Below are 20,137 nucleotides of genomic sequence, written 5' to 3' on the forward strand. Positions count from 1 at the left end.
GTATGATTTAACGAAATACGAATAGCCTAGTATTATATTCTGAATTTTAAAATTTATGAAAAACAAACTACTCTCAATTTATTTTGGTGTTTTTCCACCATGCTCACTTGTCTCCATTTTCCTGTTTTTAAGAATTAAGGCGGTGTAGTAAGTAGAACCTATCCATTAAATTTGTGACTTTCATTTATTGCGCCATGCGTAATTGCGCATGGAGAGGCATTTGCACTTCATTGCATATTTTGAAGGCCCAGCTGAAGTACTCACGGTTCGCCACTGACTGATATTATAATCAGACTGTCAAAAAACATTAACATAACCTGCTCAATTCTGATCTCTAAAAACAAAACACCACAATATTTAACACTTTAGCATTGTGGTTTATATCCTTCAGTTATAAACTTTTGTAAGAAGATACAGCTGGTATAACAATCCTTTAGTGACACTTACACATACCTGAGTTGGTCTTAATGTTGTTTTCATTCAGAAGGACAACAATCTCTTTCCCTTTTCCCACAGATTGAACCACACATCTGTAGACATCTGGGTTCTTCTTCCACTCCTCAGGATTCACTAAGAGACTGATGCTTTTCTGGAACGATCCATCTGTGTTTGGTAAAGTTGAACTGACCTCTACATCCTCATAAAGCTCCTCATGATTTTTCATCCAAGTCATTGTGATGTCTTTGGGATAACCTGTAGCATGACAGATAACTGGAGACGAGGAGTTTTTCTGCAGTAGAGCGACCTCTGGTGGATCTTCAGAGAGATTGGCATAGAAGAATCAGGATTAGAAAGAAAAAATATCTTTATAGGCTTAAAATAATTTCAAATCTATTACCAGGCAATTATTTAAAAAAGATTAAGCAAATTTATTGACACAAACAATGCACAGTATTTGCTTGAAAGCTAAAATGTATTTGTCAGTACTTGACAGTGGTTTTAGGACTTTAAAACCTACTGCATTTAATTCACATATTCATTTGCATTAGTTTTTTTTATTTTTATAATATCTCTACCTTTTTTCTCCAGACTCTCTTTGCTGTAGATCACATACTTCTGCAGCGCCTCAATGCATTTATTCTCCACACAGGTTTTCAAATATTCTTGATCTTTATTCCCCTCTAAAGTCTGCTTGAAGGTGGCAGCTTGAAGACTCGCAGGAATCCATTTCAGCGTCTTCATATCTAGGCTCATGAAGTCTTCACCATCATAACCAATGTGCATATATCCTCGACTGGTGCCATCATTCTCCAGCTCACAGCCAAACATCAACTGAAGCGTGTGAACATCTGAGGTTCACAGTCAAACTGTGGTTACTTGCAGGTAATAGACATCAATATCAATATTGATATAATAATATTTTATGATAATATACTATTAATCACATTTTTAAATGCAGCAAGTGTGGTTGTATGCATGTTTGTTGGTTGGTTGCTTTTTGTCAATATACCTGACTTGGAATGGTTGAATATGTTCATGATACTGAGCATGTTGTTTTTATATTGATTATAGAGAACTACAGTATTCTCAGTCTTTCTGTTCCAGTAATCTTCGTCTTTACTCTTTGTCATCCACTCCGTCTTTGGCACAGCTTTCATTGTATTGGTGTCAAAGTACGTAATCGGTTCATCATCGACCTGTGTAACCACTGTGACCTCTGGGAAGTTAGAGACTCCAGACACACCGATGTATAATTGAAACATAGAGTGTGGTCCTTTGGACAGACATAGTGAAAAAAGTAAGACCGTATGCATATAGACCTGTGAATGATTTCCATATAAACTTATTACACGGCTCTCTGGAATGCTTGATTCTGATTGGTCAGTTGAGACATTTGCAGGTTCGTTCTTTTCAAATAATAACCGCTCCAAAGTAATAACGCGTAGCCGGACTACTTGTAAGTTTAAAATCCCTCCGCGCCAACAAAGATTACTGTTTGGCGCCATCTTGTGACAAACACTGGACAATCACAATTAAGAATGGAACATTTTGACATTAATTTTAACACGTACGGAAAAAATAAAACATTTAAACAGTGGATAGAAGAACGAACAACAACAAGACACAGAGAGCTTACTGAGACTGAACTTGACAAAATAGAGCATGACAGCTACGAAGCCAACACCAAAAAAAAAAAAAAAACAGAATGGGCATTAAAACTTCTCAAAGACTGGCTAAAACAGAAAAAATGGAGACAGACAAGTATGAAGCAGAGGATCTTAATAAGGTATTACGATCATTTTATGCATCTGTGCAAAGTTTCGCGGAAGGATAAAAATGTTAATTTAAAACAAATATGCCAATAAAATGTTTCAAATTCATATTCATGTCCAGTTTTTTTTCTTATGTGGCAAGTAGCTTCGTGTCGGGTCCTGATCACACTGTCGGGGCTTATTTCCCAATAACTTCCGGCTGACTCTACATTATCCCTTACTTAATGTATGCATACGCCTATATGCAAATATAAAATACTCACATAAAGTAAACTCGATGCGTGCAGTTACATCTTTAAAACACTTGTGCACTTGTGCAAACTCACTTAAAAAATGTTCACTTATTACTCACGTAAGAAGACACATGCTTTAGTTTGTATAAATGTGCAAAGAGATTTCATATGTGGATGTGTGTGAACTTTTATGTGCAAACAAGGCATTAAGGTATTGTAAAAGGATATCAGTATTTAGTATAAACAGAAGACATTTCATAAAAGAAAGTCTTAAAGGGGCCATGGCATGAAAATCTGACTTTTCCATGTTTAAGTGCTATAATTGGGTTCCCAGTGCTTCTATCAACCTATGTGAAAAAGATCAACCCAGTAACTTAGTAAACTATTCTCTGCAAGCACTTTAAAATTTGGCTCTCCTTATGATGTCATAAGGAGCTCTTATTATAATAATACCGCCCCTTAATCTGCACTATCCAAACACGGCACAGCCATTTAGTGCAGAGAGAAAGAGAGAGAGAGAAGATAATTCACAGCACAATTGAGTTTAAATTCCAACAAACCACCATCATTGCATCAGTGTTTACATTTCATCAGCTCATTTGCATTTTAAAGGACACACCCAAAAACACCACATTTTTGCTCACACCTACAAAGTGTCAATTTTAACATGTGAATTATCTGTGAGCTAAAACTTCACATGTGTACTCTGGGGACTCCAAAGATTTATTTTCATCTTAAAAAAGTCTTGTGACATGGCCCCTTTAAGGCAGCAGCAGAGTTAAAGGCGGAGTCCACGATGTTTGAAAAATGCGTTGGAAAACGAGACGGGCCGACTACAAAAACACACTTATAGCCAATCAAATCAAATCAAATGCCGGGTTGCGTATGTGTGGGGCGGGTCTATCAACAGAAGGTCCAGATTCTATTGGGGTAGGGGCGTGTTTGTTTAGGTGATTTCAAATATCAACATTGGCTTTCAAACATCATGGACTCCGCCTTTAAGGGATGTCTGCAGCTGGAGTAGGCCTACTGTATGTACAAAATCCCCTTCTTCCAATTAACCACTGTGCTCGTAATTGCATTTAAAAAATACTAAGTTAAGTTGGGATAGCATTAATAGTCTGTAGTAATAGTTGGTGGCAGTAAGTTCACTGTTAGATACTATTAGCCTCACCTGCAGCAATCACAGGGTCATTGATGATTTCAACAGTACTGTTACAGACAGGAAACATCTTAACCTCCTCGGTGTCTTCACTTTGCTGGCCCAAAGACGCTGAGAGCACACAGAGGGTTGCATTAAGAATGCAAGAATGCTTTTCTCTTTTATGAAATAAGCCTAGCAAACATTCAAAAAATTTCATTTATTTAAATAAACTTTAAGATACACAGAATGTTTCTCATTACCATTTTACAGCATGCTGTGTGTGTGTTCACTACTCATCGAGATTCGAGTACAGGCTTTTATACTTGACAAATCATGCCACTCACTTGTCACTCACTCATATTCCTGTTTGTGATCACAGGTGTTCATTGCAAAATATCCATTACATTCTTATTGTTATAACACCATATATTGATGCCAGTCACAACATATAGATTAGCTGGCCAATCTGGGACACATCACAGAAAATAATGTGTTTTTTAACCATAAACCACGCAAACAAATTGTATTATACCAAATACACTATATAACATTGTTTTAGCAATGAAATAGGTGCACTTTAAACAAGGCATCTTTCCCCTAAATGCTTTCCAGGCACTGTATGGTGTAATGATTCACCATACATCGGCCTCCATGTCACTTTCCTTTTCAATTTCAAATAGATAAAATTCTATGGTTTTAAAAGTTTGGTAATGCTGTCGCTGTGACACAATTGCAGCATGAAGTTAAAACAACTTGCTTTTGCAAGTCAATTCAACATACTCTTGCTTTAAACTTGCAATATGTTGACATAACTTATAAAACAAGTTGAAGTTTAACATAATTTGTTAAGTTAAAGTTACATAAAAATGTATGTTGATTTGACACCAATGCTGTATTTTTTTACAGTAGTCAAAAGAAATAGGCACCAACCTGTGAAAAAATAATGTTGTTGTTTTTTTAAGTTAACTGGACCGGGTAAAGTCCTGAAGCTTGGCTTTATATGGTTCACTGAGAAGGCATCTTCTGATTATTAAGTAAAAGACATAGTGGAATTCAAAACCCACAGATCCCCTTTTTAAGCATTGTGTGTATTTTTGGATAACTACAGTTTTAGAGTAGCTCTGCTTTCCCAAATCTGTTTATTAGGCTATCAAAAGTATTACATCATAAGCAGCATTATAAACTGGTAAATAATTAAAGGCTGGTGTGAAACCCTTACAAAAATAATTAACATAATAAAAAACATGGTTTTGACAACCATGGTTTTTAAACCATATACCTTGGTTAGTGTAGTAAAACCATGGTTTTGCTGATAGTAATCAATACACCAAAAAACATGGTTACACTTTTACCACAATAAAACCTTGGTTAATATTCTTAAGGAAAATACTAGTATATTAGATGTAGCCTATTGTTTTTTTCTGTTTATACAGAGTAATAATGCAATATTTTTTATGTTGGTGGTCGTGTAATCTGGACGTAAGACCTGGTATAACACATGCGTAAAATAGGCTATGCCACACACGAGAGCAATGTTTTCCATAAATTATACAGGTGTGCGCTAACAGTGCAAAACAGTCTTATTAAAAACACGTTATTTTATTATTTACACATAATAACAAAAAACATGGCTATTATTAAAACCAAGAAAACGCAGTTAGCCTATATTAGTTTCACTATCAACCTAACCTATTTACTGTACTTACCAGAAAAGGCAAGTATCCCAACGAGCAGAAGTGCCACAGATCGCATGATTTTTGTTTATGTTTGAGGAAAATGTATAATCTGAAATATTTGCCTACTGTCGGATCGGTTTAAGTTTTGTTTTTCCACGAACTGTATCCAGCTGTATATCCAACGCCCCGTTAGCCGAGAAATTCCAGCCAATAGATGATCAGACCAAAACGCAACATCACCAGTAACCAAAAGAAATCTTCTAAAATGTTAAGACGACCCCGTAAAGTGACCTCATGTTGTTTGTTTTTCCGCTGTTTTTATTGGTCACAACATTCTTAAATCGGACACTTTATTCTTCGATTTTGTCTAAAGATATGGGCACGCATTTGCCCTCACTTAAACCCTCACATTAAAAATAACGAACTTAAGCAAGCAAAATATGAGGCGTAACACCGGAGCAGAAATGGGAATCCTCTATTCACGCATACAAGTCTGCTGTTAAATCTATATGCGGCCAGATTAAAAATCTCAACTTCGAGCGCACCCAACAGATCTTGTGACAAGGAACCAACCAATCAGCTTGAAGTTCAGCGAAAATGAAACTGAAAGTGACCTCCTCTGCATTAACATAACCAGTGAGTAGTGAACACACGCACACTGCAAGTCGTGAGCACACAAGTTATATCAAGTTAGGCTAACTCTAATTTTCATAGAGGGAAAGATGTTTGTATTTCATCTATATTAAAGTTATGTTTGTTTTTCATTGCTTTCTCTAATTGGTCGTGGAGGTGAACATAATTCATATAAAAAGTAGCCTAATGAAAACATATGAAGAGTTTCGTTGCAAAACGAGATAAATCCATTTTTTAACATTTTTGTCAAAACATGTTTATTATTATATTATCATGTTATTATTTTGTTTTATGGTGCTACCTAGCTTATTTTTAGCGTTATTTTTTAAGTTATGAAGGTTTAAATCAAAACAAACCAACTGCAGTTGAATTGAAATTAATTGGAATGCACAACCAAAAAAAGAGATTTCTGAACAATTAAAAAACGGCGGTTTTCTCGTTTTGCAACGAAACTCTTCATATTGTTTTTAGGAACAAATCAAGCAAAACTCTAAATCAATTCTAAATGATTAAAATTGTGAGAATTTTTTCAAAAGTTTACATGTATGTATACTTTGGCAGTCTTGAGTTTTGAAGATTGGAAGATTTCTACAACTCTTTGAATGATTGAAAAATACATCTTTGTCACAAAAATATTGCATGCATTGCGGGTCTTTTAAAAGTGTATGATAGGTCTTCAAAAGATCTGCATTTTCAGAAATATACATGCACCAGCCAACATTCCTTGGCCATTCTTACCTCAGTCAGGCACTTTTAAAATCCCTCTCCACTCCTGGTTGAATTCTCACTACAAAAGTGAAGCTTATTGTGAACCAAAGTTAACCAGTTCTAATACAATTTTTTTGGGCTTTCTGAAAAAAAGACTTTTTTCTTAAGCACAGTCCACATGTTCTTGATGGGATGTAGGTCTGGCTTTATAATGGCTAGTTGTAACCCTACATCTAGCCTGATTTAGCCACTTTTTAACCACCTTTTCACCTTTCAGAATTAAGAGGTAATCCTTTATTGTTCATCTTTACTTTCTGTAAAGTTGCAAGTATGACACAATATTGACAGTTACTGTGTACACCTCCAGCGGATCCACTCCTGAGTCTATTGCTTATTTAAATAAAGCCCAAAAATAGTCCCCTTGGTTACTTTCAATAGCAGGGGACTATTTTCGGGCAGTGCGTAATATCACAATCACAAAGTTTTTGTCCCTGCAAAAAATATTTTGATCTCACTAGGTGGCAGTAAACAGGATATATTTCTTTATATTACCTTCTAAAGAAAAATTATTTAACTAAGAGATTTAACTGATGCGTTTTCTTAATTCCAAATGATATAAAGTGCAAATGCTTGCCTGTTATTACTTCTTAAAGTTTATCATGTGTTTCACTTGACAGGATAATGTTTAACACTTACTGTGAGAATGTAATTTGTGCATTTTACTGTACAAGGGTATCTTTTGAAGGCTTTGAACCTCTGCTTTTTATCCTTTTCTTAAATTTGACATTTATGTTACATAATAAATAACTTAATACTGTACAAATCATACAACTTTTTTGGTTCAAACAGTTAGTTTACAATAATGTGACATGAACAAAATGGCAAATTGAACCAAAGCAATACACAAAACAAAACTAAGTTAATTCTTCAGTAGTAGCACTAGACCTTTCTCTTCATCAGGAATATTGCTTTGTCAGATTCAACAGGTGTTATCATACCAGTGGACAGTATTGATTCACATCACTGGCTTGTGACGGTCATCAGAGACTTGACACTTAGACATGCTTACAGTATCTGTGCCTGATGACAATACAGACAAGGGGTATCATAATGCACCAGCATTGTCACTAAACAACATTATATATTGACATTATAATCAGTAAAATTAAAAATCCATCTAAAGATGACTGTAAAACCATTTCATTAAGCAATTCTTTACAATTTATTTACCTGCCAATCCAAACCCATGTAATTTTATTTTTTTATAAACATGTTGTGTTCCCAGAGCTTCTCAGCTCACATAGCTGAAACCTCTTCCTCACCCATGTCCTGTTTGCAAGTTTTGTTTGTAAATTGTGTTTTATACTGAAAAACAAAACATTTGGAGAGGACTGAATGGAGTCAAAAACAACTAATGCTAAAGGACACGATTGCTAGATTTAACAAGTTTGCTGAAAAACAATATCTTTTTATGCATCATCTGTCAGCAGAGTGTCATCAATCCAGTCCTCAACTACAAACATACATCTGGCTTGAATGACCAAAGGATTTCATATCAGCACCTGGACGGACATTCAGATGACACATCCCACAAGAATACATGCAGGTACAATCACCACTGCTCATTACAATTAGACTGTTTATGGATACACTCTTAAAAATAAAGGTGTTTAAAAGGTTTATCTTTTTTTTTAATGCAATCACAGAAAGTGACTCTACATGTGGTAAATAACAATGGAACAAAACAGAAACAGATAAGACAAACACACAATAAATATACTCATTGCCCATATAGTACATACCATTTTGTAAGTGTGTGTGTGTGTAAAGAATGAGGGGTTATTTAAAGTAATGCATGTAAAAGGTTTTCACTGCAATGCCATAGAAGAACTTTTTTGGTTCCTTATTAAATATAAGACAACTATAAGAGCCATATAGTCAAAGGTTTTTTAAATAACCATTTTTTTATACATTTTTATAATCTGTAGAAGCCTTTAATTGTACAGAGAACTATACAGTACATATGACTAAGGAATAACAGATGAATTATTGTTTCCTAGAACAAAGCACGCAGTGTTTTTCCCACTCTACTCCCCACATTCACCCAAGCCTACTGAACCAGCTCACACTTGGAAGCATTTCTAACATTTGTAGTGTCAGAATTGTTCTTGTGTGTTATAAGATTGTTGTTTTGCTGTCAGGTGTATAACTGTTGTAAGATGGCCATCTAGTAGGTTAAAATATTTTTTTAAAGAATTTAAAAGAGTGGCCTACCCACATACTGTAAATTGATACAAAAATAGTTTCGCCTTAAAGAGAACACATGGGGGGAGCTTGATGACCTTATTTTATGTAACATAAAAGCAAAAGTGACCAGACTAGTAAGAAAGCTAAATAAATGTGATGATGCAATATTGGACCCACTGCTGGTCCAAAGAGTGTGGCAAGGTTGATGCAGTTGCTCCAATATAACAAATCACTGTTGTTACAGTAGATCTAAAATGCTAGATACAGATTTAGGGTTGAGATCAATTAGTTCTTCAGTAGCACAAGACCTTTCTCTTTATCCGGAAAATTACTTTGTCAGATTCAACAGGTGTTACTAGTGGACAACAGAAATTACTGTAACTGCTTCACATCACTGACCTGTGATGATTATTAAAAACCTTGAGACTGAGACACGCAGCATCTGTACCTGTAATACATTACAGACTGGGGGTGTCATAATGCATCGGCATTGTCATTAAAGGGACACTTCAATTTTTTGAAAATATGCTAATTTTCCAGCTCCCCTAGAGTTAAACTTTTAATTCTTAACGTTTTGAAATCCATTCAGCTGATCTCCGGGTCTGGCACTACCACTTTTAGCATATCTTAGCACAATCCGTTGTATCTGATTAGTCCATTAGCATTGCGCTAAAAAATAACTAAAGAGTTTCAATATTTTTCCTATTTAAAACTTAACTCTTCTGTAGTTACATCATGTACTAAAATCGGCAGAAAAATTAAAGTTGCAATTTTCTAGGCAGATATGGCTAGGAACTATACTCTCATTCTGGCGTAATAATCAAAGACTTTGCTGCCGTAACATGGCTGCAGGAGGCGCAATGATATTACGCAGTGCTCGAAAATAGTCCCCTTAGTACTTTCAATGGCGCCTGCTGCAGCCATGTTACATAACGTTTACATGACCTAAACATTGTGTTAGTTGTGTATGATATATTGAAGTTACATTACTTATCTTGATCTATTGAGATAATTTCATTCTACATGCAGGCAACACACATGGCAAAAATCTATATGTAAAATAAACAAAACAAAATTATTTTTCATTTTGAAGAGGTTCATCAGTCATTTCTATGCGGGCTGTGAAATAAAATAAGAGCACTGTGAGAAACTGCAAACAAAATGGCATAGAGATCAGACATAAAGAAAACAATACTTACTACCGCCATTCACATAGCCTGTAACAATAAAGAAATCAAATGTGGGTTTATAATGATTAAAGATTACAATTAGTCACAATTGCTTGTAATATTTATAAAACTTAATTCACCTGCTGATCTGGGCTGCTAACCGCTTTGGTCTTCCCACGCACCTTTTTAGCAGCAAAGACAGCAAGAGCCACCACACAGCCAACAACGATTGCAATAGTGATGAACACCAAACATTTCACAATGATGCTGTCAGAAGCTGCAATCAATCATCAATCAAAGTAAGAGAGATGATAAACTTTAATAATAACAAACAATAAACAGGTAGCAATGCTACACACAACAATTAAATTGTCATTTGTTCCTCAGGCAGCCAAGTTTTTAAATTCTTTTCCCTTGTTCTATTTCTTTGCCCCCCATTTATGTGAACTGCCAATAATTTTTAATGTGAGTGTATGCTGCAAAAATACTTTCCCTACGAGGATAAATAAATTCTAACAAATTTTAGTTTCACGTGCGCACGCGAAACTAAATTTTACTTATTTTTTGCTCCATGTCCCCTAGGGGCTCTGTACAAAACACACTCATTACGAAAATAGGAACAACCCTTTTAAGCATTTTTCTCGTTGTTGAATTAGCACAAGTGGCATCGGACATGCCTATTTAGACCGTGCGCTTTAGAAAATGTGCTTAGATCATTCAAATTTTAGATAATTTTTTTAAGATACAGCTGGTGTAACCACTCTTTAGTCCACTCACACATACCGGAGTTAGATTTTATGTTGTTTTCATTCAGAAGGACAACAATCTCTTTCCCTTTTCCCACAGATTGAACCACACATCTGTAGACATCTGGGTTCTTCTTCCACTCCTCAGACTTCACTAAGAGACTGATGCTCTTCTGGAACGATCCATCTTCGTTTGGTAAAGTTGAACTGACCTCTACATCCTCATAAAGCTCCTCATGATTTTTCATCCAAGTCATTGTGATGTTTTGGGAGTAGAAACCTGTAGCATGACAGATAACTGGAGACGAGGAGTTTTTCTGCAGTAGAGAAACCTTAGGTGAAACTAAAGAGAGATTAAGTGTGAAGCAGGATTAGAGGATTCGAAAGAAAAACATCTTTGTAGGCTAACACTAATCTATTAAAATCTATTACCAAGCAAGTATTCAAATTATATTATATAGTAGCCTATTTATATTACACAAATGTAGTAACAAAAACAATGTGCACAGTATTGGCTGACAATTTTAGGTAATTACTCCTGTAGGATTCTGTAATGTTTACAAAGTTGTGGTTAACCAAAATGAGATGTTAAAAGCTTTTACCAATACTTCCAATCATAATGACAACGTTATGATTAATAAAAAATATTGGATTCACATTATTTTATCATAAAAAATGCTTTTAAGTTTTCCCTTAAATCATGGCATTAGGCATGACACCCTGAGGCACGTTACTGAATTTGTAGTTAGAAAATAATGAATAAATAGTGCACAGTAATTTTTGGCAATAATGTAAGCACTTATTTTAGTTTTTTTTTCTTGTAAACAAATTCAAATTATTATTAAATTGTTATATAATTATATTAGACTATTGGACTATAAAGGTATGTCCCTTAGTTTCAACCCTGTCACACTTATCATTTTCCACCCATGAAAAAAATAGTTTTTATTTAGTTTTGTAATATGTAATTTTATTTCAGTTTAGTTGTAGTTATTTTTAGTGGTGCATAAATATTTTTGATTTCGTTTCTATTTTTTAAAAATCATTACTTTTAGTTTTTATTTTACATACACTTTGCCAAATCAGAAAATGTTGAAAATTAGAGGAGAATATAGAGAAAGGTTTGTTTTTTTATTCCTGCCCTGAACAAGTTGGTCAAGTTGTTGTAAAAAGTTGGTAACCTAACCATGAGTTAAACATATGTCTACGCACAAGTGATCAAGGGGTTAGGGCGTTTCATTTAATCCCATTTCAAGTGTATCGCCTGTAGTCAGTGTTGGGTGTAACTAGTTACTAAGTAATTAGTTACTGTAATTAAATTACTTTTCCCTTGAAAAAGTAAAGTAAGGGATTACTCTTATTTTTCTTGTAATCTAATTACAGTTACTTCTGATGTAACTAAATACTGTGTATGTACTATAATACAGTAGTGGATTTAACAAGGTTTAAGTTTACAATTCTCACTATTAACTGGTTGATTATTAGCATTAATATTAATGAGATTCTGGCTGTTTATTAATACTTAATAGCACATATTAATGCCTGATTCTGCAAAATCTTATTCTACGTCCTTAACCCTCCATTTCTACCAATACTTAAAATTAACAACTTCTTTAGTTTTAATAAGCAGTAGTTGGAGTATATTGAGGCAAAAGTAGTTAATAGTTAGTTAATAGAGAGAATTGGACCCTAAAGTGGGACCAGAATAATTGATGTACTTTTATGTATTTTTTCTTCGAGCCATTTCAAGCCTATCCTTGTATCATGTACTAAAAAGGATTTAGAAAGTAATTAGTAATAAGTAATTAAATACTTTTTGGAGAGAGTAATTTGTAAAGTAATCTAATTACATGATTGAAGATGTAATTAATAACTAGTAATTAATTAATTTTTTTGAGTAACTTACCCAACACTGCCTGTAGACACAAAATGATTCATTCAATTTAATGAATTTTTAAATTTTAGCCTTTCTATTTTTTTGTTTGTTTAAATGTAGCTTAAAGCTCAGGTAACACACGCTGTTTCTGCATTTCTGATATTAATCTGGAGTACCTATAGAGTAGTATGACATCCTTTATATCTCTGAAGAGTCTTTAGTTTAATCAGATTTATAAAAGAAAGATTAGCTTTACCGAATCTTTCCGATAACGTACGAAAAAATGAAGAAGGAGGAGTTATAACACGGGAGGAGCGAGTACGAGTCATACAACACTATACAACACTGTTTTAACTTATGATTCACTACATGTTCGTGTCATTTATATATAATATACACGCGCCTATTTCCAACATAAGACAGAAGTCTTACTTACCACGTGTAACTCGTCATGACCCGGTTCTGAAAATCCACAGCATCAAACACACATGCAAAACTCCGCTGCTAATCCGGATAATAAACTATATCCATTGTTTCCATAAGGCTGGATGTCTTCTCCTTACCTCCAAAAACACACTTCTTCTTGTGCCATTGTTGACTTTTGAAATTAAACAAAGCTGAGTGGCGTGATAAGCTGTTAGCAGCTCTAGCGTCTCCCGCTGACTGACGGCTGGGCGGGGTTTTCCGGGGGAAGTTTTCCGGCTGAAGCCCATATAAAGAAGTGATACGTATCGAAAACCCCTGAAACGTCAGTTAGAACCGTAATCGAAAAAAATTAGCCGAAACTTGTACGAACCCTGGCGAAGTGCATTCGGCACAGAAATACTCTGAAACACGCCCAACTGCATTTTTGACACTTTGCCTACGTTTAGCATGAGGAAACAACTCTATAACTGTGTTAATAAGTGCAGAATACCATTAAACCCCCCCTTTAAATAAATTGATTCCAACCACTTACCTTAAAAAAATTCATTAAATTGAATGAATCATAGTCAATGAGACCGAGAGAAGTTGGCAAGGGAAGGGAATAAAAGTTTAGAGTGGAAGCAGCCTTAAGGTATTTGGCCAATCACAATGCACTGGGTCAGCTGGCCAATCAAAGCACTGCACTTTTTAGTAGGATGAGCTTTGTAAAACATTTTAACCATCATATGATCCATTTTACAAAAGATTTAACTTCTGTATGTATTTTTTATCACTGCCTGCTGCTAAGAGAGTAGGTATGGGTCCTCGTAATTGAATTTTTAAGCAACTGTAATAATATTGTTACCTTTTCTCTCCATGTTGTCGTTGGCATAGCTCACATACTTCTTCAGATACTCAATGCATTCCTTCTCCATACTTGTCTGAACTTTATTAGCATCCAAAATCTTCTTGAAGTTGGCAGCAGGAGGATTCGCAGGAATCCAGCTGAGTTTCTTCGTATCTAAGCTGATGAAGTCTTCTCCATCATAACCAATCTGCAAATATCCTCTAACAGTGCCATCATCCTCCAGCTCACAGCCATACAGTAACTGAAGGGTGTGAGCACCTGAGAAAGCAACATCAAATGTAACTAGGTGACGTTAAAGTTTTTTTTGAACAAACTTTATGTTGGCTTGAGATGGCTTAGTCTAAAAAAATCAAAATGGTATAATAAAGTTTGCCAAAATGTAGATAGATAGATAAGAAAAAAAGAAAAAAAAAAGAAAGTTATTAATGGATCTCTGATCTAATAATCTAGTAAGAGATGGACAGTTTGATGGGAGGTTGGGGTTTTAGGGGTATAGAGAAGATACACGGGATACAGTACATTAGTAATCAGTATGTCTAATATATGAGTTTGTGTTCAAAGTTGACAAGCACTTTTAATAATTTTTATTGATGAAATATTTGCAAAACCCACTGACAAACATAAAGAGTGACCAATAATAATGAGTTATGACAAAAAAATGAAATTCAGAAAATATGGAGATACAAGATTTCGGAAGGACAACGACGATATATAAATCCTCTTATTTACATTATTATTATTATTACATTATTATTATTATTATTATTATTGAAACTTTTTTTGTGATCATAAGCAATGCTTAAATAAAGCACAAAAGAGAAACTTTTACTAAAATTGCAATTTTATAACTGCATATTTGTGATACTTCTCTGATGCACTTTACAAGCACGGGTCTATATAGTGATACTGAAGTCTAAAAGTTTTAACTACAGTATTAGTGGTAATTGGTTGTATGTTGGTTGGTTGTGTCAACATACCTGATATGGAATGGTTGAAAAAGTTCATTATATTGGGCATGTAGTTTTTATATTGATTATAGACAAAAATGCCATTCTCAGTCTGTCTGTTCCAGTAATCTTCATTTAATTTGAACCACTCTGTCTTTGGCACAGACTTCATTGTTATGCTGTCAAAGTATGTAACCTGTTGATCATCGATCTTTGCAACCCCTGTGGCCTTTAGGATGTTAGGGTCTCCAGTCACAGCAGTGAAGAAGTGAAACATAGAGTGTGTTCCTGTGGAGAGACATATTGAAAATTGGTAAGACAGAGTATAATTGAAAATAACAAAAATAAAAAGACTTAACTATTTAGCTCACTATATTTAGCTTTACTTTGTTTATTGACAGATGATTTGTTCATAACATCTATAATGTGTTTCCACTGTCCTATCCTATAAAGCTGCCATTTAGGGGTGCATGATTTTTGAGAAACTAACACGGTCTCACACCCATGGCGTCAATATTTGACGACACTTGACCATGCGTCAATATGTTGACGCGGAGGGTATACCTTTCGCGTCATTTTTTGACGAACTGGGGACTTCAATACTATTAGGTACGCGAAATTAAACAGTTGTCGCCTGGCATTGGGGTTAGGGAAAGGTTTGGGTAGGGATGTCATTATGTAAATCTAACCCTAAACTGACGCGAAAATGGTAGAAAATGGTAAGAAAATAGGAAAGAGAATGCAACGGACTTAATAGTATTGAAGTCCCCAGTTCGTCAAAAAATGACGCGAAAGGTATACCCTCCGCGTCAACATATTGACGCATGGTGTGAGACTGGGTTGGACAAACACTTTGGAAAAGGGAGTCAGGCCAACTACCAAAACACACTTGTAGCCAATCAGCAGTAATGGGCGTGTCTACTAACTGACATTGTTGCCTGGGTTATATAATAATTTTTAAAATTATTTTTATAATGTAGTCATTCTGAAAATGTACAGTAGTCTGTGAGTGGCATGATTTTTTATGTAACCAGTGCCAATGTGTTGTATTTCATAAAAAGAGCCATTTATAAGAAACTCACAGAATATTATAGGGGAGAGCGGGGTATGTTGTCACACTTTTCACACTGTCTAACATTTACTGAGCACCATACATCAAAATGGTATAAATCTCATACCAAATGAAAGAAGGAAGTCTTGGGCACATATGTTGTATTCATAACATCTTTATATCTTATCTCATTACAGAGTTGTAGACTGTTGAATAGTGACTGTGCACTTGTGACAATTTGCCCCATCGGAGGGTAAGTTGTCACACTAGGGCGGGTAAGTTGTCACACTAGATTATCTAAAAATAAGAACACAACTACTTAATTGTGAATATTGATTTTAATTTTTAAACTCAAACCAAACTGGAAATATAAACATCCGTGCCTGGAGAATCTGGAAAAACAATTATTTCAATCCAAATAATGCACATTTCAATTAAGTGGCAAGACCACTTTACTTTGAACTTTGGTTCAAATGTTCTATGGCTTTCACATAAAACCAGATAACTGAATGGAACGCTGCAGATAACTTGCTTAACTTAACATGTTGAACCTCTGAACAAAACAGATGCCCTGTATGACTAATAGGACTCATCTCCAGAATCACAATTCTGACACACATAAATTGCCTTGCCTGAGGTGCAAGCATCATGGGCCCAATTGTTGCATTTTACACATTTTACCCAGGTCTCCTTTGGACGACTCTTTGAAAATGGCTCTACACAGACGAGGCAGAAGCACTCTTCATCATCTGATGATGACTCTTGCATGATTTTTCTTCTTTTAGCTGCCTTGTTTTTCATAGGTCCAGATTTCTGCTTCCCTTTCTTTTGAAACAGCTTTTTGCTAGATTGAGGCTTATTCTTTTCTATATCATGTTTTCTGAGCATGTTCGATGTGTTTGTTTGTACAGGGGCAAGTTGTCAGATGTGACGACTTGCCCCAAAGTCATTGAGACAACTTGCCCCATACTTACTTGTGTGCTAATGTTGTCTAAATCTCAAGTTTAGCTCATCATATCACTTTAGCTAAAGTATCAAAAGACACTTTACGGTCTCCTCTATTTTGTGCAAAATAATCATTTTAAACATTCACACCTAACAAAGTTGTATTGCATAAAATGTAAAGTGATTTTTTTTTACTTTTTAAGCAGAAAAATAAGAAAATTGTGCTAACCTCAGATTACAGTGATCTTGACCACATGTGAACAGGAAGTTCACTATAGAAGAAGAAGTCACATAAAGTGGCTATTTGATTTTTGAGATAGAGCCTCTAGTGTTGGAGTTATTAACAGTGTGACAACTTACCCGTGTGACAACTTACCCCGCTCTCCCCTATTATTTTCTTGTGTTAGCCCACTATTCAAATATTGGCATGTGCCTCCGGTAACTGAAGCATCCCATGTCATCCAAATCACACCAAACAGGAACTGTTCGTTTGTGTTTGAGTTGTGCACTTGCATGAAGCCCCTTGTTGACCAAATTTGCTCCAAATCGACACTCAATTTGAACAAAGAAACAACTTATTCCAATCCTAATATTTCTCCCAATTTGCTATTTTTCTATTTAGGAAGACATTTAGAATAAGTCAACATAAGACCTGCATGGATAAAAAGTTGTCTCACCAAAACGTTATCATTTCAAATCCATTTCTCAAAAAAACATGAAGACTAATATTTATACAAAATATGCAGATTTAAGAAGTTTACAGATTAGACACCATCAGAATAGTCAAAATATGTGCCCCAGCTATCATTGGGGCAGTACATTTCAAAAAAGTACAGGTTTGCACCTAAAATAACCCTTAGCTTCATATACTGTGTTGGACTTGATTAGATTAGTGTCATTGCACATATGCTGTTCAAATTGCTTCTATTGTTTATGGCATTTGTAAGTCGCTTACTCGTTTTGAATAAAAGCTTCTGCTAAATGACTAAATGTAAATAGTTAGTTGTATCTCAGAGGTACATGCGGGTACCAAATGTTTACATTTCTGTACTGTTACATATTAGGACCTTTTTAAGGGGTACTACCCTAGTGACAGCTGGGGTACATATTTTGACAATTTTTTTTACAGTGAAGAAAGAAGTATCTGTTTGTAAAAATGATATTATAGTTTAAAAGTAAGTTTGGTAATGCTAGTCACTGAGAAAAAAGGAAGGTATAATATTTCAATATTAAGAAAATTGTTTGTTAACTGGATCTGTAAAGTCCTGAAGCTTGGCTTTATACAGTTCAATGAAAAGACATCGTCTGATGATGTAAATGACATACTAAAGTGTTGATATTTTTAGTTCGACACGCATCCTCTTTTTAAGCACTTGAACCAGACATACAATATTCATGTGTAGAACTGTTTTGTGGTGTTTATGCAAACTAATAATATAATGATTTTTATGTTGGTTGTCGTTTTGGACTTTTAAGACCCTGTATGCGTGAAATATGCAACAGAAAACAATGTTTTTTAATAAATCATAGTTGTGTGGTTTTTGGCATTTATAATGGATTTTGTTATAGGAAATGTCAAATTAAAGTGGGCTATTACACCTATTATTATGTGAATGATATTAAGATTAAGGCCTGTGTTTTAATTTTTTTATCTTATGTAATCTTTTTTTCTATTTTAAACATGTTTATGCGTATCCTTACTAAAATTAAACATGGTTTTACTACAGTTAACGCCAAAAGACCATATTGCTACTTTAGTAAAACCATGGTGACCACAAAATAACCATGGTTTTGACAACCATAGTTAATCATGGTTACTGTAGTAAAAAAAACATTTATTACACTTTTCCCACAAAACATGGTTATTTTTGTAAGGGTAAACATAATGGCATACAACATGGCTGTTATTTAAACCAACGCAACATGATATTAAACATTTAAAAAATGTACTATTATCAACCCATGTACAGTAATACCAGCAAACGCAAGACCATCCCTCCCAAAAATTAAATATTACTGTCAAATCGTTTTAAAGTTTTGTCTTTTCCCATAAGCAGCTATTATAAGCCACCCATTAGCTCTACAAGTTACAGCCTGATTTTTAAACCAAGGCAATTATATTAAACATAAAAAAATGCACTATTCAACCTAAACCTATTTACATTATACTTACCAGCAAACGCAGGACACATCCCAACCAGCAGTAGTGCTACAGATAGCATTGTTTTTATGTTTGAGGAAAATTTTATAATTTGAATTTTATGATCTGAAATATTAGCCCAACGTGACGGGTGGGTTCAAATTTTTGTTTTGTCCCCATATAGTATCCAACTAGCGGCCGTAAACGCCCCGTTAGCTTACAAATTCCAGATGACAGAAACCAAACGCAACATCACCAGTTAACTCCAAAAAGCTTCTGAAATGGCAAGACGACCCCCAAAGAGAGAGAGATCGTTTTTCCAGGCGCATCTACGCCGCGGCGAAATCATAAATACATATTTTTTCAACCCATATATAAATCTCATCTTTTCAGAATGACACGAGCTTCACAGGTCATGTGACAGGACAGGAACCAATCAGTTTCATCCTCTCTGTTATAGCACTGAGCTCAGCGAAGATGAAACTGAAAGTGACATTTGCTTTCAATATTACATTTAGTTTTACGAAGTTCATGTTCAGTTTGACAAGGCATGTGAGGACACGTGTGTATCTGCATATTACATTAAAAGTTGAATGTGAAAAGTAAAAATTCACACAGCTGTAAACCAAACTGACGTGCAGTTTTTTAGGTGATATTTAAGATACACGTGCACACATATCCGTCAAGTAGCCTAAAGTCATCACAGTCATACAAACAACGATGTGCATTTTATTATTTTAATGTATTTTATTTTATTTTATTGGAGATTTAAGCAGACTATTGATTAAACACAAATAGTTAAATAATACTTGGTTTACTTGTATGAACATCTACAAAAATGGTCCCAGAAAAAAACTGTTACATTTTGTCTTACATTATTACATTTGACGTTGATAAAGAAATGCTGGGAGCAGTGATTTTCCTTCCAAAAACAGCAGAGGGCGCAGTTTCTCAAACATTATAGAAATGAGATCAGCGATCTTGAATCTGCTTTTTGTTAGTCAGTGCACGCAAAGGTCGTCCATTTATTCTAACTTTGTTATATCCATATAGAATAGAATTTTATGTTTTTAAATACAATACAGCACAGTAAGTACAACATTTTATTCTGCTTAGAATGGTTTGCCAGTGAAATC

At 34.8% G+C, this 20,137-nt stretch overlaps 2 protein-coding genes and 1 long non-coding RNA gene across 4 annotated transcripts in view; all 3 read right to left on the reverse strand.

Moving 5' to 3' along the window:
* The window catches only part of LOC141351529 (uncharacterized), a 107,595-nt gene extending 97,625 nt beyond the window's left edge, over positions 1-9,970 (reverse strand). Inside the window, exon 1 of the long non-coding RNA XR_012359800.1 lies at positions 9,800-9,970. This is a non-coding gene — a long non-coding RNA (uncharacterized lncRNA). The remainder of the gene's footprint in view (positions 1-9,799) is intronic.
* On the reverse strand, positions 409-5,596 carry LOC141351527 (major histocompatibility complex class I-related gene protein-like). 2 transcript variants are annotated; one of them, XM_073858554.1, is made up of 5 exons: positions 5,297-5,583; positions 3,621-3,719; positions 1,451-1,714; positions 1,017-1,289; positions 409-756 (listed from the first exon to the last, which is right to left on the reverse strand). In XM_073858554.1, the coding sequence occupies exons 1-5, from the start codon at positions 5,340-5,342 to the stop codon at positions 434-436; spliced, it is 1,005 nt and encodes a 334-aa protein (XP_073714655.1). In that variant the 5' UTR covers positions 5,343-5,583; the 3' UTR covers positions 409-433. The 2 variants fall into 2 exon arrangements, with proteins under 2 accessions (XP_073714655.1, XP_073714656.1); XM_073858555.1 differs by lacking the exon at positions 3,621-3,719 and having other exon boundaries at positions 5,297-5,596.
* Positions 9,971-10,729: 759 nt separating the features above from the next.
* On the reverse strand, positions 10,730-18,846 carry LOC129454624 (major histocompatibility complex class I-related gene protein-like). The gene is made up of 5 exons (XM_073858745.1): positions 18,838-18,846; positions 14,802-15,153; positions 14,694-14,716; positions 13,916-14,176; positions 10,730-11,112 (listed from the first exon to the last, which is right to left on the reverse strand). The coding sequence occupies exons 2-5, from the start codon at positions 15,140-15,142 to the stop codon at positions 10,748-10,750; spliced, it is 990 nt and encodes a 329-aa protein (XP_073714846.1). The 5' UTR covers positions 15,143-15,153; positions 18,838-18,846; the 3' UTR covers positions 10,730-10,747.
* Positions 18,847-20,137: the final 1,291 nt, after the last annotated feature.

This window comes from Misgurnus anguillicaudatus, chromosome 20, assembly GCF_027580225.2.
Source record: "Misgurnus anguillicaudatus chromosome 20, ASM2758022v2, whole genome shotgun sequence".
In the NCBI taxonomy this organism is placed as follows: Eukaryota; Metazoa; Chordata; class Actinopteri; order Cypriniformes; family Cobitidae; genus Misgurnus; species Misgurnus anguillicaudatus.